This window comes from Pempheris klunzingeri, chromosome 12 (assembly GCF_042242105.1).
Source record: "Pempheris klunzingeri isolate RE-2024b chromosome 12, fPemKlu1.hap1, whole genome shotgun sequence".
NCBI classification, from domain to species: Eukaryota; Metazoa; Chordata; class Actinopteri; order Acropomatiformes; family Pempheridae; genus Pempheris; species Pempheris klunzingeri.
In genome coordinates this window covers 6,268,899-6,296,443 of record NC_092023.1, presented here as the reverse complement: position 1 = coordinate 6,296,443, position 27,545 = coordinate 6,268,899, and the positions used below count along the sequence as shown (strand labels likewise).

Genomic DNA, 27,545 nt, shown 5'->3' with positions numbered 1-27,545 from the left:
AATAAATAAAACAAACTCCCCTCGTCATAACAATATCCACAGAGGACATAGTTATGATCAGAACCCCAGGTAAAGGTTGCTAAGTCATGCAGAATCGTTAACTTGCATACCTTGGCCCATTCTATTCATCCTTGTTGCACTTCAGAAAGAGAGGTAAGTAATCTACTGTAAGTGAGTAGTATTTACAGTCAATACACAACTGACAAATGACTTCCAGTCCAACTAACGCTTACATATTGTTACTACAGTATTTAGGCTATATCATACATCTGAATTTTGAGATGTATTGAGGGCTTATCACCTACCATTTAATAATTCTTAAGTACGATCGTAACAAATCTGCATGCTTTTAGAATATGTCACGATTTCAAAATTCAGAACAAAATTCAGTACTTTATTCTCCCGGGTGTTTCAATCAAATTCAAGTATGTATTTTCTTTAGGGGGAGATAAGAAATATATATATATATAACATGTAGGTCAAAATATTTCAACAAATTTGAAATAATCTTATAATTATATAATAAACAGAATAGGAAATAAGAACCTGCTACCAACATGAACATGCAATAAAGCAGTACAGATGCATTATGAATAGCAAAATATCAACACCGCTAATGAGGGATGGTCTTATGAGTAAACAGCATATCGTTAATGTTAGCTAAATGTGCTCTATGATCAATATCAGCTTAACAGTAGGTAAATCACAAAACACTACATCCATGATCGTGGCGTACTGATCATGTGCACTAAATGAGCACAAATATCCCACAAACAACAGTTATATACTAAACAAATGTTAAGAGTAAGACACCAAACGACTAAATATTAAGACAGATACAACAGGTAGACCAAACAACATACTGAATGTGGTGTATTATGTCATTTCATTTGGCTGTGGTCGAGGCCTTTACTCTGAGTTTGTTTGCAACCACAATGGCTGTGCCATCCAAACAAGCGGTTTTTGTAAGAAAAGAGTCTCAGCAGTCTTTTACAATTATAAATGAGCCCAGCTTTCCACAAAGTGAATTTACCAATTTGCTCATGTCATGTTATGATTGCTGTGATGCGAGAGTGAAGACCACATGCAGATGATTATGAAGGAAACGCATAGACGCTGGGCATGGACGTAGAGCACAGATCACACAAACGAACCACAAACACACAATACACAGTATTTATCAGTGCATGTGTCAGCACAGTCTGCACACAAACACACACCACCTAAATACAGGTCAGGTTTAAAACACTAAACATGCAGGCTAAAACTCCACAGGACAGTGAGTGCACATACTTCTGTTTGTCGCGGGCCTCCCGGGTCTTACTGCTGCGGTTCTGTCGGTTGGAGGGTGGGATGGAGTGGACGGAGGAGCTCTTCTTGCTGGAGGAATGGGAGGAGTGGGAAGAATGGGACAAGCTTGTCCGGGACTGGCCTGCGTTGTGGTCGAACTGCATGAGGCAGAAGATCAGGTCTGTGGGCACGAGCTCAAACTCATACGGTGGGTTCGTGATCACATATCTGCCCAGAAAACAAATGTTGGAAAATTAAATTAAACTTTCATGATCCTTGTGGAGAGGTAGCAAATTGGTGAAGGATACATCAAAGAAAGAAGGGCATATATTGAATATACTTCATCACTAGAACCTTGAAAGGAGCAATATGGTTGTTATACACTCATATGAATGTCAATTATGAAGCAAGAAATGGAAAATACTAAATATATTGCAATGTACTGTATATGTAATGCACAAATTTGAGGATTTTGACTATGCAGAACAATATGCATATACGGTATGTATGCTTCATAATGAAAATAAATGATCTGTAACAAGATTGTAATGTAATTCTCTGTAATATTCAAGAACAATTCTGCACCCAACTGAACAGCTTTGAGCAATATCCACTTGAGTTGCACTAATGTACATTTTATATTACAATATATCATATATCATTGTACAGTGTCTACTCTGTACATATTAGAGTCAACGTTACAGTTGGATCTTGTTTCCCTAGTCAGTTTTTTATTGAATATTCTATTTTATTTATATACTTTTATTTAATTTAGATATTTCATTAAGTTATTGTATGTAACTGGCGTTTTAATTGTAATTCTTTCTCACCTACTTAATTAGTTTTTGTAATTTATGTGAAATAGCTAATGAAACATTGTAATTATCCATTTGGGATTAATAAAGTGCTCTATGTTTAACCCTAATCACTAATTTCATTACATCAAGATATTAGTTTTGACACGGAGGTAGGGCAGATACTGTACCGTTTTGTACACTGGCTTGGTGTAGTGATATGAGCGTCTCTTAATCTGTAGATTCCGAAACACAGCATGTTGTACGTCTTCAATGCTTTGCAGAACAAATCCCCGTAGCAGCCGCCATCCTGATGGAGAACAGAACAAAGACATCAGCGGTGAGCGGTAGGTCAGCCCGATGGTCTGGATCAGTGGCAGCAAATGTAATTCTCCATAAAGTTGTGGTGAAAATTAAATGTTCTGCATTGTTGAAGTATTTCGCTTGCGAGCGAATACCAACTGTTTTCAATGCAGACTGTAAAAGAAACATCAGCAGTGTTTTAAAATTGTGCCATAATTCATCCAAGAAAAACAAAATTACTCGAGAATTGGACGTTATGTATGACAATAACAAAAACCTGTAAAAACAAGGTTGGAACCAATTAAACTTGGAATTTCCTTGTTGGTGTTCATTGTTCTCTCTAAAGCCCTCTTCCCTCCCACCCACTAAGGCCTGCTTTGCGTGATCCCTGTTCTTCACATCGGATTAAGGATTGCGAGGAGCGGAGGCGGCCAGATGTGTGCTGCTGGGTAGTGCCAAAACGTGTCATCTCCGCTTAAACATCCACTTACCCCCAAGTCGGCAAACGGCCCGTCGTAAAGGGCTAGCTGGGCGACGCGACACCTGTCTCTGTTGGCCAGTGTCTGTGGCGTGCTGTAGCCCCCTCTGAGTGCGTTCTCCTCAGCCAACAGGGCCTCCAGCTCTGGTGTGGCTCCCCCTGTGACCAGCGTCCGAATCAGTGTGAGAATGTTATCATTGAAGTATGTCTGGGGAGGAGAGAGAGGGGAGTTCTGTAAGCAGATGCCATCAGAGTCACAAGTAGGATGGTGGCAGATGTGAGAAGAAACCACAGCCCCTATGAAAGACTGTGCAACACTACAGAGGACTTTCTGCCTTGCGCACCGTTCCCATGATAGCTGCAGCTTCAAAATCACCAAAATACTATTTACATGTACCTCTAGTTGTCTGTAGCCATGCACATACTTTTGAGTTTATTTGCTCAGGCTTTAATCTGTCTGCCTCCACACATCGTCCTCAGGCTGCAGTAGCGTTTGATGGCAAGAAGAAGCGAACGTTCTGTATTCCTACCAATTTCTCTCGCTTTTGTCATCAACCTTGGGTAATTCTCCTCCACTGATGACTTCTGCTGACCGCACTTGCCTTAACGAGGCCATCGCTCATCGCTGGGTGCTGTTCCTAAACCAGCTTGCAACTTTTAAATGTCTTTTTCCATCAATTTTTTACATATGAAGGCAGCAATCTCAGGAGACAGATCTTTTAAAAATACTAAATAAATCTGCATGACAACTGTAAATAGTAATGCAAATAATAATAAAATATAATAATAATAATAATAGTGAATGACCCCTTAGTTATCCCTTCATGGTTAAAGTTTAATAACATAAATGTATCAAATTTGAGAGACATAGTCAATCAATGACATTTTGATAACATAACAAATAAAGCAGGTACTTCTACTCATCACTGTTCCTTCCCTGAAGAGCACTGCTCTACACTGTGTGATGTCCGCTTCTGAAACAACGATTTGACTGTTCTCTGCGGGTGTCAGGTTCTCTTGTCCTTCAAGCCGATCAGGACCTGCTTTTGCTGCGTGTGAAGACAGCCGATGTCACTCGGCAGCCGGGCCAGAGTGGCAGCTCCTCTCCCCGGGCCCCTGACAGGCCTGCGGAGCCTCATGATGGATGAGCACTGTCCATTAGCTGACTTCACCTCTGACCAGTGCCAGACTACAGCTGACGCCGGCTCTACTCCCTGCTCAGCTCGGCTCTGCACGCCCCTCTAACCCCTCACTCACCGAGAGGGCTGCTGGAATTAAGCCATCACAGCACCAAAGGGAAAGCCACTGTTGTTCATGAGAGGAGGCGGAGGGAGGATTTTTTTTTTTTTTTTTTTCTCTAACCTCCTCCTTTATCTTATTTCAAGTGCAGCTATGACATTGTCAAAGGATGAAAGAGTGTTTCTTTGGCCTGTTACAGCCAAGCTTATGTCATCACCATTACGCTAACCTTCAACACTTACTTTGTTAAAGCATCTAATAAGGCTCTTGAAAGTTGAATTCATAATACTTAAGATGAGGAGTGATGCCAAATATTTCCCATTCGATGTCAGTGGAGCAGTCGACATGTGTGATGAATGCACTGTACCATTTCATTTACCAACTTCTGCCTACTTGAAATGCCAAAACCGTGCATCTAGTGAACCTCATTGCTAAGGTTACCCTATTTCTCTCTACTGGAGGCCAATTTTTAATTTACACCAGCTGAAGAAACTGTAGATGTGTAGTTCAATGGTAACTATTGATGCGTCTCAAAAAAAAAGATTGTTTTCTTTTGTTGCCATCAGTTTAAGAATTTAATTCACTACATTCTATGGATACTACCATCTAAAGTCTTCTCAAGTCCATCCTCGCTCGGACTCACTTTGAAAGCTGCTCACCTCTTTCCCTCATCCTGAAGTTTCTGACCAGTGCAACAACATGCAACTGTCAGCCAGTGGGTAAAGCATCTCCATGTGCTTTGTGTGAAACTTCTCTAAACATTCTTAGAGTGAAATACTGAAGACAGCTCTGTCATAGCATCCAAATAATCAGGAAAACAGAATTATAAAATGACTGATTTTGAATAATAATAATAATAATAATAAAACTCCAACACAGTGAGGTTACCGTGTGTTTGAGGACTCACCGCGCTCATCAGGGAGTCGAGTACACTGACAGCAAAGGCGGTGCCGCAGGCGAAGGGCTGAGTGAGGTACAGCTCTGTGTCTGGGTCATCGTCATCATCTTGGTCCAGGAACTGAACATTTGAGTCGTTCACTGAGAGAGGGGAGGGAGGGAGTTAGCGACAGGCACTGTCAAGAGGTGCCAAACACACACGCACACAGACACCAACACACCTGAGAGTTCTGTGATAGAGATTTTATTTTTGTTTATGTTAAGTTACAATTAAAAAGATTTGGCTATATCATGGTGATGTAGAAGAAAAGTCTCAGGTATATAGGTATTGCTCCGGGGTTTGAGCTTGTAATATAATGCAACATCAACTGCACATTATATTTTGCTTCTACACATATTTTAACTACAAGATTAAACAGGAACTTTATTCCTTCTCCAAACAATTGGCATGTTTATGATTGACTCTGACACACTGTTGCACTGAATTAGCTTTTCAGACAGGCTAAAAATAAACATGTTATCTGCCATTTATTTTTCTATCCATGTACTGTGTAATTGTTTGGATGGTGAAAAAAGTGTTTTGGACATTCTGACAAATTATTTAGCATTCTGAATATTAAATCTACCGTATATCACATGCAGGGGTGCATTTCATACATTCTGACAAACCACCACTTCAGGAGAAAATATTTAAGTATATTATGCATACACAGCGATAACCATTGTAGAAGTCCTCAATAATAAATCAAACTTCCATCTATTCTGACATCTATTAGCACCTTGGTGGCCACTGTAACTTCATCTTTTCTTAATTTCTGCAATACAAAACTACTTATGGATTATATTGTATATATTGTATCACACACAAACAGATGAATTCTCAGTCAAGAGACAGTGACCAGTCTGTGGACTGTGTAGGCGGACTAAAGAATAAAATATCACAAAAACAACATGTACTTATTCCTCAATGTATCCATTTGATATGGTCAAAAGTAGGACTTCAACAATGGCTACTTTGTCACATGAGAAAATCATGCACTTATAAATCCATGCTATGTTTTTTGACGAGTTTCCCTTGATGAATGTGTTTGTCACATCATCACCTTTAGAGATACACATCTCAAATATTTACCTGCGGCCTGAAAGTCAAATTAAAGCCAGGTAAAAACACACTTTTTTTATCCCATCATTAATAATAAATCATGTCTCCTAAATGAACTGGATGGCACAGCGGTAACCCAAAACTCAAATAACAAGGATATTTTTTTGTCTCTTATGTGTGGCATACGTGAACGCCTTCTTCCTTAGACTGTAATCATGGCGGCAGTGGGCAGTGAAGGATCTATGAACCAGCCTTACTAAGTTTTTTGTTTGATTCTTCTGATATCTGAGCTTTAGAGAAATGGTCTGGAAGAGGAAAAAAAAGAAACTGGAAAATAAATTTTAAAAATAAATAAACAACTTAAAAGATGGTTTGATCTTGAGTTTTTTTGTTTTTGATATCTGATTTCTTCCAGGCTTCCTGTGTGCTGTGGAACAGAAATGTCAGTCAAAGAGACAAGGGGCTGATGCAAACAGGCCTGGGCCAAAGGAGTGAATTGGAAGGGGGGCGGGGGTGTAGATGTATGCGTGTCTGTGTGTATGTGTTTGGGGAGGAAGGGGGTTGAGGGGCAGAGGGGTGTTGCAATGAAAACAGCCACAAGGACAGACCGAGCATGATCAAAAGCCTAGTGATGCTCTGCAAACGCAACTGGAGGAAAAAAATACCCCAAAAAGAGAAAAAAAATCATTAAAAAGGGGCCAGAACAAGACAGTCAATTTCAACCAGAACGAAGAATAAAAATGTGTTCAAAGTGAAGCCATGGGAGCAGTGAGGGCCTTGACTGCAGCCAGATAAATCAAGACAAGCTGATGAGGAGCAGAGCGGCGGAGCGAGGGAACGAACGGCAGCAGAGGACAAAGGCTCGGCTTACCCAGCTCTGTTATCATTTGTATGTTGGTTCCACTTTTTTTTTCCTGACTGAGTGAAACCAATGGCAGTAGTTTGCCAGGTTTAGCTAATGGGTGATGAGACAGTGCAGGGAGGGGGAGAAATGGTGTTATTACTGAAACAGTTTCAAAGACTGCAATAAAGGCATTTTGTTGTTGTGTCAGGCTACTCGTGTCAATTTGGGAATTACTCTAAAGACAGTCATGGTTGTCCGGTATCTAAAAGTAAAGCACCCTGGATGGACAATGAAAGGGATAAACATGGTCTTATCCATAAGCACACCTACTTTACATGTCAAGAAAACAAAATTGATCATACAACTCAGATGCGAGTTTTTATGTTTGAACTTGACTTTAATCTGCTCCTGGCACTATAAACTGAACATATGACATTATAATTACAGTCTATGGTTGCAGTGAGACGTGCAGCCACTCTCTCCTCTGCATGCTCTTACTTCTTCCTTTCCTGAAGGAAAATGTTATCACATCTAGCGTTGCTGTAGCTGTGAAATTCATTAGCTACAAGCAAGCAGAGGCACAACTCTGGAGTGTCTAGCATTTCAGACCAGAACAGAAACCAATGACTCCAACATGGATAGCATCTAGTTTTGATGATTACGTATGCAGTCGGCAGTCTAATGGGAGAGCCTCTCTGCAGGTAATGGCTGGCCCGGTTACAAGTAACATTAGGTGGCTCCTTTCTTTTTCTGGCCTTTTCTTAGCTGGCCTCATGCTCCATTGCTCCCTAATTGGGTCAGGGGAGACAGAGTAGCCAGTCTCTACTGCTTTAGAAGGCCCCTCAGAGATCTGAAAGTTTCATGAGTCCCCACCACCAGTGGGAATACAGCCACTGCCATTGTTATTAATAAATGGACCCATTTTGCAACCAAGGCACTTTTTTTTCTCTACCTGTTCACTCTCATTCCTTTTCTCCCTCTCTCACCCTTTCCATCAGGCTGAGTTTCTCTTGTGCATTAGTGGACAAATTGCAGGAGACGTAGCTATAGCCCCAAAAATGCCTGTCTGACATCATCAAGTTACAGTAGTCCACATTTCCAGTCCATACAGCTAAAATTATCACCGAACAGCTAGCCAGATCCAATAATTCACATACGAACATGAACTTGAGTTGGGCAAAGCTATAGACACCATGAAAGTGAACAAAAATTCCACAACACGCATTCCTCCAAGTCCATTTGAACTTGAATGAGTTGGAACTTTTGGCAGCAGCATGATGTAAGTCTTGAATTATCAGCTCTATGTGCCTGAAAATGAATAATGAGTTGATCTGACGTTCCTGGGTATGGCATGCAACATTTGCATTTGAGGTGGGTGGCTTTACCTAGTTCTGTGATGATGGGGATGTTGGATCCGGTGGTGACGGAAGCCTGACGCACGAAGCCATGTACTGGACTGCTGTCTGGAGATGACCTGTCCATTCCAGGAGGCGTGAAACCTGAACAACACATCCAGATTTGCAGCAATTAGCAAATAACATAACATGGTGGCAACAGAAGCAGTGAGGTTTCAAAGTTTTCAGGCTGGTCACAAAGTGTAAATAGAAAGTTTGTAATGCCTTCTTTTGCCTTTTTAGCCTCATTATTTTACCCCAAAAATCATTGACGCAGAATCAACATAAAGTAACACTTACAAAATACAGATACTGCACTATGCCTTTGGCTAATCTTCAGAGAATGTCAGTGGAAAACACAAACATCTACAAACAAACTAATGTCTTTCAGCTTTCCTGTCCATTTAATCAATTTGTTTAAGAAAATAAACTTATAACTGTTCTGTATTTCTGTCTGCTCTACTATTAATATTTATATTGAAGTCAGTATAATACATTTTTCAGCTAATTAACTTTAGGTCCTTTTTTTTATGTAGTAACTGTGTTTTGGCTTTGCAGGGCATTTTTTCCCAGAAAAATACAGTCCAAGCAAAAACCTGCATGTCTCATAAGTGCTTTAGTTCTGGTGTATCATATGCATGAGGACGTGACCTGGAACTCTGTATCAATACCATTATACATAGTGCATGTCAGCTCACTCAGCATGAAGTTGCTCATGTGCGCCTTGTCATTCAAATGTGTGGATTGACAGAAAAAAAAAGGAAGATTGAGGCAAAGCCAAAGTGAACAAGGCACCCACCTAAAAATTGCAATACAGATACGAGGCTTTTAGGGGTCAGCTAAGACATATTTAGCATTCACATCCTTCCATCAACGGGCAGACATAAATTTTATATGTTGTTCATTTTGTTACAATAAAATTGGTGAAGTGGATCCTGAAAACCTTTTATCGGAAATGGCGCGGCTGAGAACCATGAAATACAAGTGCAAGTGACAGGAGTATGAATTCACATGACTTCACATTTTTGCATTTCCTCAAAGTGACAAGTAAACACCTTAAATCTGTAATGCTATATGCATAATGCATCAACTGTGTTTTGACATCCATCATTTAGTGCTGACTACAGCAAAATGCCAGCTTATAGTGCCACCACCAAGGAAACATAATGCAGGGAATATATTCAGGTCACAAAGTTTTAAAAGGATTGCAAATTCTCTACGTGTGTGTGTGTGCCTTTACTGTCAAGAAACTCAATGAGCTGCTTACATTACAAAAGAGATCTCTCAGACCTTTGCAACAGAAAAGACACCAAATAGTTTAATACACAGCAGGAAGCACACACTGAACTGAAGCATGGATAATCATAACTCTTGTTATACCAATTATTGAACTTGGAAATAGCAGAGGTTTGACACTATGAGTCAAACAGGGAGCAGGAGCTCAGACAGTGCGAACATCATTTTGTCGATGTCCATAAAGGGTGATGTTTACTCCACTGGAGAGTGACAGCAAGTTTTTGGAAACTGCCTCTAAAACACTGCTCTTATTGTATGATAGTGAACATGAAGACAGCACGGAGCTGTAGAAGAGCAGCTTCCGCAGTGCGTACAGTGGAAAGTGATTGTTGGTGAGAACAGGGGTACATGAGGCCTACTGCTGAGCTGCTTTCAAAACCTGTTAGGTTACAAACAGCTCCAAAGTTGCTCTGTGAGCGGGTGAGCTCCAAACAGAGAGCTGTATGTCCTCCTAAAACAGACAACAATGTAGAGTACTGCACAATCAGAGCAGCTAAAATGTCTTTATCTCCCTGATCATAGTCATTTTCGAAAAGTAAATTTAATTTCATCGACATTCAGTAATATTCAATAATGAAGCACACCTGTATACTATGAAACCTTTATGCTATTAAGATTTTTATTATCAATATCATTCCTCTTCATTGAGGAAATGTAATTATTTGATTTTTTTTTCTAATAGTTTAAATAACCCGTACACACCTGTTATATTACATTTTTTACAATTAAGCATGACATCCTTATTGATAAAGAGGCCAAAGTTTAAAACCAGTCTGATCAAACACAATGTCTCCTCTCCTGGCTGAGGCTAAGGCCTTGTCTGTTCAGCTACAATGTACAATAGACAAGTGAGATCTGGGTTACATACCCCCTTATCTCTGTAGCCCCCCGGGCACAGCTACGCTCTGTGGTTGAGTACATGCTACACCAGCCGTGAGAAGCTCTCCCCCAGGAAAGCGCATGTTTACTTATTCATTTGCACCTTCTTGTTTTAAATTCCACAGACAGTGTGGGAGCATCGCTAGGAGGAAGGAATCCCCAAAGCAATACCTATGATACAATAGCAGTGTCTGGGTTTGAGCGTGTGTTTCCTTGTGTATGCATGATTGCATGTCTTGCTGCTGTGTGTATGTGTTTTCTAAAGTGAAGTATTTATCACTGAAATGGGTGGTTGATGTAAGACCCAATTATTTATGACAATAGGCTCCATCCATCGACCCTGGGAGAGGATATAGGCTAGTGGGCTTCCATATTGAGGTGGCTTTCTGTGAACACTGCTCCCCAGAGCGGCATGCTCTAAGATTTACCCCTGCTTATTGTTCCTCTGTAGCACCACTATCGACAGCACATCACTCACTCAAGGCTGGAGAAATAACAGCATTGGCATTCTCCTAAAACATGTGGAAGTGCTCTGCACTAAAAAATAATGGCCTCTTGGACCTTCAGCTTTGATTTGTATTTACAGCAGTCAGTGGGATGGCACTAAATAGTACTGAGCTCAAGGCATGCCATGCCTTTTGGGCTAATCATAAACTGAGGATTACCTGTTTGTGGACGTGTGTGAATAGATTGCATTGGCGTGAATGTGTGTGTGTGTGTGTTATGTGCGCAAACACACGTGCACATGCACTCGAACGAAAAAGGTGTGTGCGTGCATGTGTCGCTGTTTTGTTGTGACTAATGAGGAGCAGCTGAATTGGCCTGCCTGGTGATTTGTACTAGCTGCTTAATGATGATGAGGCCTGATGGGATGCCAGGTTCGTGTGTTTGTCTCCAAACATCAACAATCTGTTCCAGACAATCTGCCAGACACCAGATCACGGGGAACAACATCAAATGACACAGTCATGTTGATTACATCATTAAAAAATATTATCAAGGAGGTTTAGCAGCATGTCATTACCAGGGACAAGACTGAAATCATCAGAAAATGATGTGGATTAAACACTCTTCAAAGACTAGCAAACAGCACAATGTTTTGTGTGCACACTTCTTCAGGAGTTACAGTAAAGTCTGTTTATACAGTAGATGCCACTTACAAGCTTGTAGAGCATTTCAGTTGTGAGCACTTTGGAGATTCTGTGCTTGACAAACTAAATCCACCCCTCCTGTGTGGCCCTCTCATCCCACCCCAAATCTTTTCCTCTCTTTTTCTATCTTTGACTGCTGCCTTTCCTCCTTGCCACAACCTGTCCCCTTTGGGCAGCAGTGTACATGGAGTCTAATAGGACGCTCCTTACCTTGGGAATTAGCCTGTAAGACCCCGATGCTGTCATCAAACTGCATAGATTTGATGTTGAGTGATGCCAAGATGCATTCCTTATCCTGCAGTGAGGCATCTTCGATATTGTTCTGATTGGCTGACAGTATTACGCACATGTCGCAGAGGTTGATGTTGACAGCCCTTAAATCTGCCCGACTTAATGGTGTACCCTTCAGGGTGAAGAGAACAGAGAGAAAGAGCAAGACAGTGTCAGAGAAAGCAAAACGCAGAGAACAGACAGACATAGGGGAGAGAAAAACAAATTTAAGGAGTGAGCGGAGTGGGGCTTTGGGAAATTAGTTAACAAGTATTCTTGTTTTGAGGCGATGACATTCCACTGATCTAACTGGGCATTGGAGAATCAGAGACATGGACTAATCTAAAGGCTAGCTTCTGCTGAGGGCTGTGTTTGGGATTCTTCTCTGATCATCAGTCAAGCCAGGCCTAACAAGCTCTAAGGCAGCAAGCCACACCATCTGTGATGGGCACTGCAGCTGCAACACACATAAACTCGGTTTTGGATATGCAGGATGTGTCACTGCTCTGGGTGAGGGCGGTTGACTACACTCTCATGGAGTGATCATTCAATTGAGTAATATGTGATCAAATCAAACTGACAATCCCTCTCAGGATTTCAATGTGCATGTAACTCAAAATGTCAGTGCCTCGTTAGATGGACAGAGTTTCTGGTTTAAATGTGTCTCCTGTGGCGGTGAACTGGTACACTCACAGGTAAGATGGAGACCTTAGGGAAGTTGTGTAAAGTCTCCCACTCTCTCCGCAGGTAATCCAGTGAGCCAACAAAAACAATAGGCTTAAGCTCATGGTAATGGAAGTTGCTGGCTCTTAAAGGCATCACCAAGTTTCGCAGCCCCACTAAAGCGGACGTGACATCCCCAAATATACAGACCACCACATGGCCGCTCAGCACTGTCATGGAGGCTTCACTCCGGGTCTGCAGAACAGAGGCATACAGGGAAGGGGGAGAAGAGCAGACAGAAAGGAATGAGGAGGAGTGCAGACAGAGTAGACGGGAAGAGAAACACAGAGTTAGAGAATAGAAATGGGTGTTGTTAACAGAAAACTAGTTCATGTGCATGAGGTTACAAATTCTAGTTTAAGCAGTGTTTAAAAAGTCTGCTATAAACTGTTAGAAACCCACATTAAATACTTTGTTAACCAAGCATTAGTTTAATTATATATATATGTAATATAGTCCATCATTAATTAATAATAATCATTCTCCGTACACACTTTAATGGTTATACAACAAACAAACAAAGATTTGGTTAACCACTATTCTGTTTATAAGCAGTTTATCGGATAAACAGAAAAAGGAATTTTACAGAACAAAAACAACAGCAAAACATGTGGTCTTTTTCAAAGGACAGCTGATTCAATCAGGCTGAAAATGCAGTTTGTAAGATTTTAGGGACAGACAGTATATATGGCTGGGACGATGCCTTAAATCAAAGGGGTATAAATAAACAAAGCTCCGCTATTGTGTGAAATTCATGTTGAAAAAGAACAATGCAATGCCCTGCTTTCAAGATCTGTCGCCTGTCGCACCAGCTTGATGTGCATTCATCTGCAAGTTTGGGTGTAGGTTAAGTAAACTAAACAGTGCTATGATACCAGTTGGTTTGAAACTAAAATGTATCTCTGCGCATTGATATGTAGTGGTATAGTGGTAAAATGAAACAGCCACGAGTAAACTGGCTGACACTTTCAGCTTAGCTAATCTTATGGCTTGAACATTTTTTGGTGATCCACCTCACATAGGAAAGTCCTTCAGCCGCATCAAACAAGGCGAAAATTTAGTTAATCAAGTTAAATCTTTTTTAATAGCAGCTGGGTCAGTGAGGTATTAACCAAATGTCAACTATATAGGGGGCTTTGCCTTCTATTCTACATTTTATTTGGACAGGATTAACACTGTCCAAACAAACCCAAATGCTTACAAACTGCCTAATTAAAACACCCGAGCAAACTCATGCGTGGAGTGTTGAAATGCTGTTTGGAGATCCTTGGTGGATGTATTAAAAAAAACAATAAACTCACCTTGAAACAACAGAGAGGCAGTGAGAGAAATTTCAACACATATTAGTATGTGATTGTGTTACTTCAATATTGAGGGGATACTTTTGCACCTATACATACTTACTTTAACTTCTTTTTTTTTGCTTATGCTATTATATTTGAGAGGCTTGCAGTTACACAGTTCTTTGCCCCACTCACCAGGATGACTTTTTCGATGTCCTTTGATGGGCACCAGTGAAACATCCCTGTCGAGTCATACCTCTTCACGTTCATGTCCATGTTCTCGATTTGTTCATTTCCAGGAATTAGAAGGGGGTCGTGTCGACTAAGAAAACACAACAATATTTATGTTGGACATTTTTTGAAATGACGGCAGCCTTGTAGTGATGACATGAAAGAGACAGAAGACCACCTGGGGTTCTTGAGATCTGTTCATCTATTCATAGAACATTTTAAAAGTACATCCCATTCTCAGAGTGTAAAACTTTCTACTGCACTGCATACTATAGGTCCCATAACTACCATATCATTCTTTCATTCCTTCCGGTCCTTGATGTCAAGTCATCAGAAAATTCAAAGACCCTGGTGCTCGCAGTGGTGCAGAGAACAGCAAGACTTGAGTGCTACTGACTGAATGGCATGACAACACAAGGCCAATTACCAGCTTTTACCCTCTCTTCCAGTTACTGACGCCATGCAGCGCAAATAGTAAAAGCTCCAACAGGCTCACACTTTAAATATTTCAGGAATTTGCCCAATCACATTTTGCTTTCCCAACTGATGGCCATTAATGTTTCAACAGCATGTCACAACCAAACAGGCTAATCCACAGCAGTGGGCTGCTGAGTTTTATCCAGTGTAACACTGACCATGAAAGGGCTCCTGTCAGCCCTGTTATACTGCCTCTCTTGTTCTTGCACTTATCCTACAAGACGTGTTCTCACAGTTCGTCTAAAGGCGATTCAGAAAATTCCATCCAAAATACTGTGTCAGAAAAAAATGCAAAAGAAAAACCAAAATCCTCAATAAGCATTGCTTGTTTAGCAGCCATGCTAATGTAATTTATTTACAATTCAACCTAAATAATCCTAGGTTAAAACATCACTATTCAGACTCCAAAAACATGGAACTGCAGAGAGACAGACATTTGAGTAATATGGGAGAAAACATCTCAAGAACTTGACATACATCTCTCTCAGTATCACTCTGTCTATCCTCTATCAACACTGTCATTCAGTGACAAGGCTTTGATGTTGCGTTTTCCTTCAGCCTGCATTTGGGTTGCATGGCATCTCAGGAAAAGTAAAAGTTAAAAAAAAAAAAAAGCTGTCAATTAGCCACCCTCTCTCTCCACCTCTTTTCCCCCTCTTCCCTCTATCAGTTAGTGCAGGTGATAATAACACTGACAGCATTTAGTGTTTTTACACTCAGCCTGAATCTTTCATCCAGAGGCGCGTGTTGCGCCAATCAACTCCACAGAGCCCCCGTCACTTCAATCTGCTCAGCTCTGCTCGCCTCCACACAGGGGCTGACTGGCGCATGCAGGCGGGCTGCCGCTCCAGCTCTCTCTGCTAAGACAGCTATCTTTCACAGAGCTGTCAGCAGAGTGACTGGCAGCCTGTCACAGGCTCCACACACCTCCTTCTCCGTCTGCCTTCTCTCTGCCTCGGGTTGAACCTACCACAAGACTCGGGGAGAGCAGACATGACGCCTGAGCCACGGTGCCACGCCCAAGGGATATCAGCTGCGGATGATACTGTGACATCTTCTGCGATTGGGTGCATGTCGTCAGTCATGACCCGTCAAAAAGGTTTGTGGGAATGGTGTTAATGCCAACACAGCCGTGCTACCACTTGGTCAGCTAGGGTGCGATTAAATGTCACCCTTAGGATTTACAAAAATACATAGATCTTCATTTCTAAATAAATCCCTGAAATATGTACTTTTCTGTATCTAATTTGTATTCAAAGTATATATATATTTCAAGTTTCCCCACTAAAAATACATTCACTAAGTAACTACAGTGTATATGATTGCAAAGCAAATATTTTCCCTGGGAGAGATACAGTATTTTATCAGATGCACTTTTATATAGGACAAATATTTCCCTTAAAGCATGTCTCACTCCACTGTCTCACCCCCTCTCTTTCTTACCCCCTCCCTCTGTATATATTTCAAACAGAGTTGAGTTATTCCAGTGTATCACTCTGCAGTCACAAGCTGGGGATGGGCGTGCTCCCCCAATCCCTCTCTGGCAGACTGCGAAGGCAGCCTCTTGCTTTGAAAATTTTCCCCATCATGCAAACTGACAAAGGCATGCTTTTCAAAAGCCAATCTGTTGATCATTATTTATTTACAAAGGCCTTCAGGCTGCTAGTCCTGTAAAAACCATACTTGATACGTATGCTCGCTCTCTTGCAAGCTCTCTACTGTGTTCCCCCCCTCCTCGCTTTAGAATAAAGTATCCCTTAGGCTACCTCAAACAATCACTTTTCATTGTGCATAAAATCCACCTTGTAAAGCACAACTGTTTAATATATATGGTGTTATATGTTGACGGGGGCAGCTGTGAAGGGAGGCTGTGGACTGTGATGGGTAATTTGATGTTTTGCTGAGGGCTAAGACTTGGAAAAAAAACTACACCTATAACAGAGGACCTGTCATCCCAGTACCCAAGAGCCAGCAGAATACAGAAGCACCCCTAAAGCGGAGAAAACTTTGACACTGCTTTGAAGCGTTTTCAAAACTGTGTAAATAACTTGCAAGAATTATTATCACTGTAAGATCAAAGCAAAGATGCATATATTACATGGCAAACAGGGACCATCTCCTAAGCTGAAAAGGAAGAGAAGAAAAGGTTTTGTGCTTTAAGTTAGGCAAACTAAACAGCCTTTTAAACAAGCAGTTAGCTGGAAATGTGCCAATGTCTAGTTGTTTTTGTACCAGTTTTCTCCCTCTGAGCGAGGGCATCTAAAATGATGCTCTGTTGCAAACTAGACTGAAGGGTATGACTCTGTGTTGGGCTAATGGTTCAGCAAGTGTGAAGGCTTATTAAGTGCTTGTTTTGTGGAGAACTGAGGGGGAGGCCGACAAGTATACTGGACAAAATCACATAGGCATGCCAGTGCAGTACGAGGAACTCTGCCTAAGGGAAGCTAGCAGGACTAACATACAAAGAACTCGACTAGGAAAATACACTACAGTGCAATAACAACCAAAAACAATATATACCAAGTGAAAATAACGATCATGAAGTTAAATGATACAAATTCAAACTATTTTATATTAGATTTGTATATTATCCTTATTTGCAGAAATGAAACGTGTACTGGAGTGTTTGTTTGTGCTTTTGAGGATTTAAATTTCATACAGAAAAACTGATTTGGATATATTTGGTTCCCCTACAAAATTCAGAGGCAAAAGTTTCCTCTGCAGCACAGCTTCATTGTGTAAACACTAACAGTGACACAAACTACACAGATCTCTTTTTAGATTTTCCCATTTTGAAGTCGGAAAGATGACGACCACACCACTTTCTCTCAGTAAGAGCAGGGCAATGTAGCCATTGTATGAGTGTTTCTGTCCTGTTAGATCTTCTCCACCATGCCTTTATCCTGCCGTCCCAATCCACACAGCTCGGCCTCCCTGCATTTTCTACACTGTCGTGTTGCTAACCCCGCCTCGCAGCCACAGGAGTACAAAAACCTACCCCTTTTATCTTTCAAAATCAATTAACAGCAATTTAATTCCACGGGACAGGATAAAAGGAAGGTAATATTTGAATTCATATTTGATTGTGATGATACATCTCACATATGGCCTTAAGTACCAGAAACAGTACTCACAGGGGTTCCCACAATAGAAGAGTAGCCTGAGGGCAAAGTAACCATGCAGGTCCCTCTGATTGGTTGCTGGTGTCATTAGTGCCAGCATTGTTTAAGGAGCACATGTGGACCAGACCGGAGGAGGTGACAGCTGGGACTTTAAAGCCAGAGGAGTTTTCAAACGGCTCTTCACAGTCGCTTTTCATGACAGAAATATTATTTCAGCTCTGTCATTAACAGCTGACAGCATGTCATCCTAAACAGCCAGAGCCTAACAGGGCACTTCTCCTCTCTCTTTCTCTCACAGAATTTCTTACCTCCTTCTTCTGCCACCGCTAATTTGCCCCCTCCCATCCATCCAAACTCCCACCATCTCACCATCAGCAGCATCCGCCTCTGAAGTATCTCTCACACATCCCTCCATCCCTTCCTTCCTCCCTCCCTCCCTCCCTTCTTCCCTGTATCTGACTTCCTCTCACTCCCCGTTTGAAGGCTGGAAGGAGAATAAAATCAGTGTCTCTTACCTCATCATTTTGGGCGAGCAGTTGGGTGAGTTTCGCATCCCTCCGTTGCGCTGCTTTTTTTTGGGCGAGAGAGTTGATGGATGCTCGTCTTCGACTGCAAACACATGCACAGAGTGTCAGAATAGAAACAGATGGTGGGGAATGTGTGCTGGACCTGACATGAAAAAAAATAGCCAACAATCATTCAATCATTGCAAACAAAAAAACTGAACGTAAGAAAAGGAAAATTAATAACTCAGTGTCAAATTGTAAAAAAAAAAGAATAGAGAGAATGCATTAGTTATTGTAAATCTGAGAAAGGCAGGAGAAAACCACGGAGAAAAACCCAATTTACGACCTGAAAATGTTAAGGAAGGCTAATATTCCAAACTCCCATATTTTGGCTCTTCTAAGGTGCACTTTTGGAGGGCCTTCAGTAATACACTACTGTGTCTGTTCAGTACACCCGCTGAATTGTGCAGGTGGTTGGACCTCTAGCAGTCTGCATCAGAGTGACCATGCTTACCTACACCATTAATTGCCATGTGATGGTACAGACTGTCATTGTCAGTGGGGCGCGGGCAAAAGCAATGACAATGAGATAAATAACAGTTATGAAGATGGATTTTGAGTGGGTAGTTTCTATGTTTTTTTTTAAAAATGTCTGACCCCCACCTTCATTGCATGTTCTATCTAAAGCGCACATTGGCTCTTCTACAGGTCTACCTCCATGCCAAGAGGACACTTAGCAGTCAACACACACCATGGAGTAAGGGCACTCTAACAGGGTATGAATTAGTGGACTATGAATATCAAAAGCAGCGAATACACACCATCCTCCAGTAGAAGAGGGTCAGGACTAGTCTTAAAAGTTGAAATGAAAAATAAATGATTCATGTAAGACTGAGGAGTCAATTTTTGTATTTGACCCTTTGGTTTTAAGCATTTGCCGGATGCTGAGCCATAACCAATTTTTTAAGATTATCTTGATCAGATTTAAGCTCAGCTTCCTGTCAACTATGCTTTTCTGTGTTGAAAAAATGGGAAAAAAAAAACACTTTGCTTTTTTCCCCGACTTTGCTTGAGTCCCAGTCAGACAGAGAGGGCGAGACAGAGCAGCCAGATTGAGGCCAGGCCCGGTCGTCTGAAGTTTTCAGTCAAGCTAACAGTAGTCTGATCTACAGTACTGTCTGTGAGTTTCAAGAGCTTTCAGACAGGCACCCAGATACTCTTATCCACTCTGCACTCTCCCAGCACAAATGCCAAGTGCAACATCACTTCAAACCCGTATTAGTCCTTTGGTTAGAAATCAATAACACAGCATGATATTAGCGCAAATCAATGTGCACCCCACAAGCCGTGACTATTCCAAGCATGTGGAAATTCATTATTGTCTGAGCACCCGTCCTAGGCTGTCACCTAATTCTGCTAATAAAAGATAAGAAATATGACTTTGCCTTCTAATAAAATGTCATTCTCTGACATTTCCTTTATGCAATTGGGCATTTGGAATAGCTAATATCACAAGCACTTCCCACTTTACAAATAATTCTCCCTCTAATGTACTTTGAAAATACCACATCAGAAAATATGCATTTCTTGCCATATTGTTTGACAGACTTCTCCTGCTTTAAATTCAATTTGTTAACAGTAAAAGCATAACACTTCTCACTTACAACCACAACAACGAAATCAAATTATTCCCAGCCCCTGGGTAACAAAAGCTTTTGCAGTAACTGATTAAAAACTTAAGTCTCTATTTCAGGTACCAGAGGTCAGTAACCTCACAACGTCTGCAACATTTTTGAAAAGAAATGCTGATGAACCGCTCTTTAGTGTCACTTCTAAATGCACATGTTTTATCACTCCTCAGTTTGGAAGTCCCCCAATGTAGACAGCAGCAGCCACTGCACTAGCAGGCAAATCCGTGCAAAGCAGCAGGAGTAACAACAGCAGCTTCTTCAGCAGAGTGAACCATCATGCAGCAAACAAGACAAAATGAAGGGACGAGACAGGCGGGGTTACTGGCTGATGCATCCCGCTACGGGGGCAACCTACAGTTCCTACTGTGACTGAGCAGCATGGCATTACTGGGGTGGTAGCGGTATTTCACCGGCAGACTGCGGGCCCGGTTCAGCCGACTCTCAGTTAGGGATCTGGCCATCACGTCTCCTGGACCTGAGATACTGAGGCGCAGTTTCGAGGGGTCAGGCCCAGGTCCCGGCCCCATGGGGAGCAGACTTCCTTTACGGTTATTAACGAGGGGGATGTTGATTGTGCCCGGCTTGACCAGGGGGTCCTGGTTAGGGTGCAGGGTGTTGGGAAGGAACGCATTTGAAGTGATGGAGGAGGAGGTGCAGCCGGTGGTTTTAACCGATCGGTTTTGAAAAGACGGTCTAACTTCATCCATTACTGTCAAACAATGGAGAATAAAAAGTGTGAGAAAGCATGTGTTGATGCTGATTAATTAGTTATTAATTAAACTATACAGTAGTTTTCAACTGTAGAGAATTCACAATTTTTTTTTTACATTTGTTTTAAATTTTAGAGATGTTTTTAGGATGTTAAACCAATGGGTAAATAAGAGATTACTTAATTTGAAATAAATATTTGTTAATAAACTGCACAAGGATCAAATGCTTGATTTTGTAAAAAAAATACAGAGTTTTTTCTTATTTCAGTTTGATTAAGTAATTTTTGAAAGCCAAAAATTCACGCCATAAAAGGCAGTAATCATTTATCATTTTTCCAAAACTGGTGTTGAAACTTCAGCATCTCTCATCTACTTGACACACGCTCCGACTGCAACGTTCACAGAGACATTTACTTTGCATTTGTGACAAACATGAATTAATAAGAAGGCTCTCAGTTTTATTTCTCAGTAGTGCTACACTTTCTGGTAGAACAAAAGCAGAGACACGGCTCGGCTAAAGCCAGTCAAATCCAATCAGATATTGTGTCATTTCAAGCATAATGTGTAGCACAGTACTTTCATTTCAAAAAATATGAAACTATAATAATTCACAATATTACTAATTCAAAAGCTTTCATTATTAAACATTTAAAGGATTCATTTTGGATTATGTATAAAAATGTGGTTTCATTTCAGACAAAGAATGCAGTCATCCTGTTCTCAAACAGAACATTTACCTGCTGATTTTTACGGTAACTTTGATAGTATGTGCAGTGACACCTGCTGTGTCTAATATGAGAATAAATAATAAGTGCAAGCACATACAGCTAATGTTCACCCAGCCATCTGACTCGCTCACACACACACACACACACACACACACACACACACACACACACACAACCCGACCTAGGCTGTAGAGCCAATCCATATGTTTGTATGCATTGAAGGGACTGTAAAGTTGAATGTGAGAGGTGGAGCCCTTTTCCTGTGTTTGGTATAAGGGTGGTTGGTTGGTTGGTTGGTTGTTTGGAGGAGAGAGCATGCTTGGGTGGCCCCCGGGCGATAAACAGACGTTTATCCCGGCCGTCAGCTGCCTCCTTGATTTACGGGGCGCCACCGATAGCTCCTGGATTCATCTGGCCCTTGTCAAACACGTGCAGCGTTAGAGAGCGCTCACCCGCCTTGGCAGGTCCACTGTGCATCCTGAACAACCCAGACGGCAACTGTCCCTTCCTGAAATGCTAATCGTATGATGTTACTGTCCTGCATGCAAGCTGTATCAGATCGCCGTGACCCAATGTAAACTGGATGATGAGGCAGAGGAATAACAAGTAAAAATGTTTACTTTTGTATGTGAGCTAAGCTGGCTTTGCCTTTACAGTGTTTGCTGCATGAGCAAGCTTTGTTTTTCATCTGCATTGCATGAAAAAGCTTTTTATGCCATGCATTGTTGTTTTGCTACTGTTGAATATAAGGAGACAGCTGGTATTATGACTGCTGCAGTTCCCTGCAGGAGTTCTGCTAAGAGGAAGTCACTATTTCAAAAAGGAAACACAAATGTCTTCAATATCAATATGCTTAATAAGAACAAATACATTAAATGAAAATATACATATGAAATGTAAGAGGTGACAAAAAGCATTTCAAAACTATAATTTGTTTTTAACCAGTAGAGTAAAAAGTAATGCATTTGACAATTATTTACCAAAGATTTACCTAAATTGCAATCAGCTTTGAATCGAACGCCAGCCTCTTTTTGACTTCCACTGTTCCCTGGTGTTGTAGCGCCATCTGCTGCTAAATGCAGCACAATACAAAAAGAATATTTAATGGAACTACATGGTATTATCAAACACAAAATAATTTATTTTCATTTGCTATTAATACCAGGAACTTATTACTTTAATTTCCCATCAACATATGTTGAAACTATTTAATGATATATAAGTTAGAATAAACAGTCCGTCTGAGTTAAACATTGAATTTAACACTGGTTAAACTATGAGTTTACTTTGTCTCTGTATAAGACAACATCAGTATATTATAAAGGACTATGGGACAACAAACAAATATTAAAGCAACAATACTAACTATGCTATATGACATACTGAGGGGTCTACAGTCAAAACACAGAGCTGGAGCAGAATGGAGAAGGACAGAGAAACACACTTACGTGATCTGACATATCCATTATACTTATATTTGGCTGAGGAGAATGCAAAGACAAGTGGCAGGTCACACAGAGGGAGAAAGGATGTAATGAAACAGGCACATTAGGAAATAGAGACATCAACCAAAGAGTGGTGGATGGAAATACAATCAAATGTAACTATGATTAAGGGCATTAGGTATAAAAGGTGTAAATAATCAAAATAATGGAAAAGACCTAATGGTGGTGGTGATTAAAGTATGGAATGATGGCACAAAAACGGCAGACAGGTGAATGAAATGAACTGTCCATTCTCAGAGTGAGCCATGCTTTCAAGAAAGTGTACAATCTAACAGTACGGTCTAATGGTTGATTTAATTAAACTTTCCAAAAGAGCTAAATTTGAGGTTACAGTTTCTGTGGTAGATTAAGCAAAGTAATGTTTCTAATTTAGAAAATCATTTCATTTTTGACTTTCTGAATTTTTACATTTAAGTGTGATGAACATTGTGAGGTCTGTTGACACAACAAATAAAGCCACCATGGGAAACAAAGACAGCAACTATACACTTGAGTGTATGTAGGCACCCAAAACATAGACAGCAGACACCCACTACTCAAAACAGCCGCGCTAACAGAGCACAAATGTAAAGTGACATGATCTTTAGATGCGGTCCAGATTTCTTGCACAAATGACAAAGGTCTCTACCTATGCCAGCAATATGAATTATCTGGAGATGACAGTTTATGACCTTGACTGAGGAGGTACTGAGACTGGTACCAGCAGAAGTGCTGTTACAGTGGGCACTTGAACTGAGCTCTAAGCTGCTGACACTCCCCACTCTTTCCCAGAGTCTCTTCCAGCAGTAAAGGTCACAGTGAGGGCCCAGGGCTGGCCTATGACACATATCCTCAACCAGGGACCCACAGTGGCCCTGGCATCTGTCTCTAGCAATCTGCCCGCACCGCAGAAGCAGCAGACTAACTGGCTAGCATCTGGGGCATAGCGAGGCGGCATAGGACGCAGGGTGGTGGTGGTGGTGGTGGGTGAGGGGGGACCAAGCCTGCCTGGTGGACAGGAGCTGTCAGGGCAAGTTTGGTGACGGACCAGCAGGGCTGGGAAAATGAAAATGCAAACATAATTTCCGTGTCAGGATAGATAAGGTCCCCAGCAATGAGATGCAGATGCACACACATGCACAGACACAGAGATACGAGTGCATGTTGTCCCACACATAAAATGTGTACATGCACGCACACACACACAAGCCCAGAAGGCCGCAGACTAGCCGAAAGCATCTCCTGAGCCCCTGGGTCTCCAACCCCTGCCCATAACCCGGCTTTATAGAGGCTCCAGCCTCTCCATTATATAAAAGCTATCACGTCTCAAGCTTTTCTCACCGAAAAACTGTGATTACGGTCAGGTCACGAACAAAGATATATGCAGCTAATACACGGATAAAAAATAAACTTGTGATTCAGCTGAACCACTCAGTATAACTTCTGAGGTAATAACTTAAAACCTAAATTGCTGAAGACAAGATTCAGCATACACAACCACAAAAGAGGGAAAACTATTTTGTCCCCTACACTTTCTACTTTCTTTGAACTGTATATTTTTAACTACTCACAAGGAGGACAAACTGCTCACCTTTGCTCTCTTCTGTCCAATCTTTCCGCCTCTTTACCTGCAACAGTTCCGCCTCTACCTCAGGCTTACTGTCTCATCTTTATTTCTGTGTATATGGTCTCTAGCAAAGCATGACTAGTGCAATGCACGAAAGTTCATCTATTTTGCCAAATGTCACATTATTCACTAAACCCTGTGAATGAGTGCATATCAAAAATGGCTATTAATTAAACACTGAATCTTTAAATTCATAAAGGAAAACAGAGGTTTATGGTTACATCACCAATAAGGTGCCTGTGTGGTCTGAACGTGGCCTCCATCAGAACACAGGGTGCATTAAATGAGACTGTGCTATCCAAGGAATCAATTATCCAAGTGCTCGGCCTAGAGAAATCTGGTTCAGATGAACAAGAGCATGAAGTCATCATGGATAAAGATGTCTTACCCTCTCAGTTTGGTGGAAAAAAGACAGGAAATGGAGAGAGGAAATCCAACAATCCCAGACTGACAAAACCCAATGCACTCCTTCACTAAACTCACTTTGTTCAGACAAAGTCAGAGTTAAAAAGGGAAAGAAATCTAAGACAGAGGAGGCTTTCCTGAAATCCTACAGGGGGTTGAGGGAGAAGTGAGATCAGTAACCATGTAATGGCCAGTAATTGGTACCGAGGGATATCAGCGCAGGCTGAACTACAAGAGGCCAAGCCAAACTCATCATGGCATGTTTGACACTAATCTAGGCTGAGTCGGCAGACGGTGGGAGAATGTTGAGAAGGAAATCAGATCTGTATGTCTGAACCCAAGGCTTTGATAGCTAGTCCTACTGCTGCCATGTCTAATTGACAGACAATTTAGTATTTCCCATCCACTCAAAAGGAAAATTGAAAGGAGAAGAGCCGTCCATGAGCTTTCGTCCTGCTACCTTTTCTTTATCAAGACATCCAACATCCACCAACATCACTATTTTATAGGTTTCATTTTGCCTTTTTTTAATCCTCTCCTCTTTCCATGTCTATCTTCTTGTCTTCTTTCCTGCCTTACAAAACCTCTGTCTCAACCACTTTTTAAAGATTTTTCTAATTCTCCTTCCTTCTTCCAGTTTGTGTGTCTGACTGACTGTTTCTAGACTGCAAGAGAGATACACAACCTAAGACAGTTTCAACAGCTGCTATCAGAGGCCAACATTTTATACAATTAAATGTACAAAAAAGTGTTAAATTTGGACAAAATTGTATGTGTTCTTCTTTAATAACTACTTGAAAGAGTCAAAGCACTTTTCAGTTGCTTGGGATATTAATAGTTACCCTTCCTTTCCTGAATTAGTGCCACCAGTGAAAACATCCTTTAATATCTGTGCACTGCTCCTCATTTATCAGGCTTGGCAAGACCGTTGGAAATCCATGAAACACTTTCAGATGTGATTTTCTCTTATCTTCAGCATTAAAGCGAAACAAAAAACTTTGCACCGTTGCTCAGCGAGGTTAAGTTAAAGGTAAAAAAAAAAAAAGAAGTGAAACAAAGGCAAAGCTGCTTTAACTAAAAAGTGTACAAACTGAAAACAGTGTTAACTCAGAGGTCTGAAAGGACCTTCAAAGTAAAGATATAAGACATCATTTAACAATTTAATAAACCATTACCATTAAATTGCATCATAAAACTTAATAAAATAATACGTTCCATTTTTGCATCAACAAACATCTTACCTTAAACAATTCAAAACACAAATCCAATAGTGATATTATCACACAACTGCATGACTGATGCAGCATGCGGTAGCCACATGTCTAACACCTACAGTACTGTACAGTACAGCAGCACCACAGAGCCACGTCACCACTTACCCACCACACAGATTACACTCACATGGAATAAAACTAAAAAGTGTCAAACGTAACTGATGTACAACAAAAAAAGTACTGATGAAAACTCAACCATAAATACATGAAATCAAGGAGATAGATAGATAGATAGATAGATAGATAGATAGATAGATAGATAGATAGATAGATAGATAGATAGATAGATAGATAGATAGATAGATAGATAGATAGATAGATAGATAGATAGATAGATAGATAGATGAAATAAACAAAACCAATGAATCTTAAGTAATAATTGCTCCGAAAATAAATAAATCCACGGAAGCCACGACTACACCAAAGTATGGAGTCACAGTGAACAGATAACACCATATAGACGACATAATAGACGCACATACACGTACGTACGGTACCTCTGCATGGTACAATACACGGAGCACACACCACAGACATGTAACAGCATGTGTTGGGCGGTGTAACTTACAGGCACGTAAAGTGGTTGCGCAATCATGAACAGAGACAGAGGAAAGTGGGTAGGCCCTCTGAAGGGTGTCCATGTTACTATGTACACTGCCTGACATGCAAGAGCAGTCTTGCTCTGAACGGCCGCAATCAAAACAACATGCCAGTTTCATTCGTTTGTAGACGGACATCTTGGCTACAGTCATGTTTTGGGATGAGAGGAGAGGAAAAGCAGCAGGTTAATGGCAAAAGGAGAAAAAATTCATCCAGGGGAAGACGGAAGGTAACTTCATCAGAAAGTGCAAGCCTTAGACACCTGCTCCCACAGACTTGAGCCCCAAACTGAATAAACACACTCAAACCACTGACAGATTAAAAGAAATTTGAGCTATTAAAAAACACACTTTTGTCTCAACAAGTCAATTCATTTCTTTTTTTAAATGTCTGAGAATGTACCGATTGTCTTGTCTTGTTCTGACACATTATAATATAACAGTATTAATAATAGGATTTAATAATATGACAATCACATGCCAGCGCATTATTCATAGTTCACACTGATACAGTCTCGAGAGGTCAAGCTGTGTGCTAAGGCTATAACAAGTCAAAAGGCAAAACTATAACAGTGGGACAAAAGGGTGAGGAGAAAGGGGAGAGGAAGGGAGGCATTCAGGGAAGAGAGGCATGAGCAATGTTTTCAGCAGCAAACCTCATACAATGTTTCATACATTTGTACACCCTCTATCCATTTGGCTAAAGGAGTGGATCACGTACCTGTATCCCATCATGCAGCTGTAGCGG

General features: G+C 41.0%; 1 protein-coding gene across 1 annotated transcript in view; it reads right to left on the bottom strand.

Moving 5' to 3' along the window:
• Nucleotides 1–27,545, bottom strand: part of LOC139210505 (calcium-activated potassium channel subunit alpha-1a) — a 129,800-nt gene that overhangs the window by 2,546 nt on the left and 99,709 nt on the right. The window contains exons 20-32 of the mRNA XM_070840507.1: nucleotides 22,857–22,889; nucleotides 22,400–22,480; nucleotides 18,289–18,382; nucleotides 14,139–14,265; nucleotides 12,631–12,855; nucleotides 11,878–12,070; nucleotides 8,333–8,446; nucleotides 6,975–7,058; nucleotides 5,012–5,142; nucleotides 2,879–3,073; nucleotides 2,276–2,394; nucleotides 1,294–1,518; nucleotides 111–139 (exon numbers count right to left, since the gene is read on the bottom strand). Of these exons, the coding sequence (XP_070696608.1) occupies nucleotides 111–139; nucleotides 1,294–1,518; nucleotides 2,276–2,394; nucleotides 2,879–3,073; nucleotides 5,012–5,142; nucleotides 6,975–7,058; nucleotides 8,333–8,446; nucleotides 11,878–12,070; nucleotides 12,631–12,855; nucleotides 14,139–14,265; nucleotides 18,289–18,382; nucleotides 22,400–22,480; nucleotides 22,857–22,889 (1,650 nt within the window). The remainder of the gene's footprint in view (nucleotides 1–110; nucleotides 140–1,293; nucleotides 1,519–2,275; nucleotides 2,395–2,878; nucleotides 3,074–5,011; nucleotides 5,143–6,974; nucleotides 7,059–8,332; nucleotides 8,447–11,877; nucleotides 12,071–12,630; nucleotides 12,856–14,138; nucleotides 14,266–18,288; nucleotides 18,383–22,399; nucleotides 22,481–22,856; nucleotides 22,890–27,545) is intronic.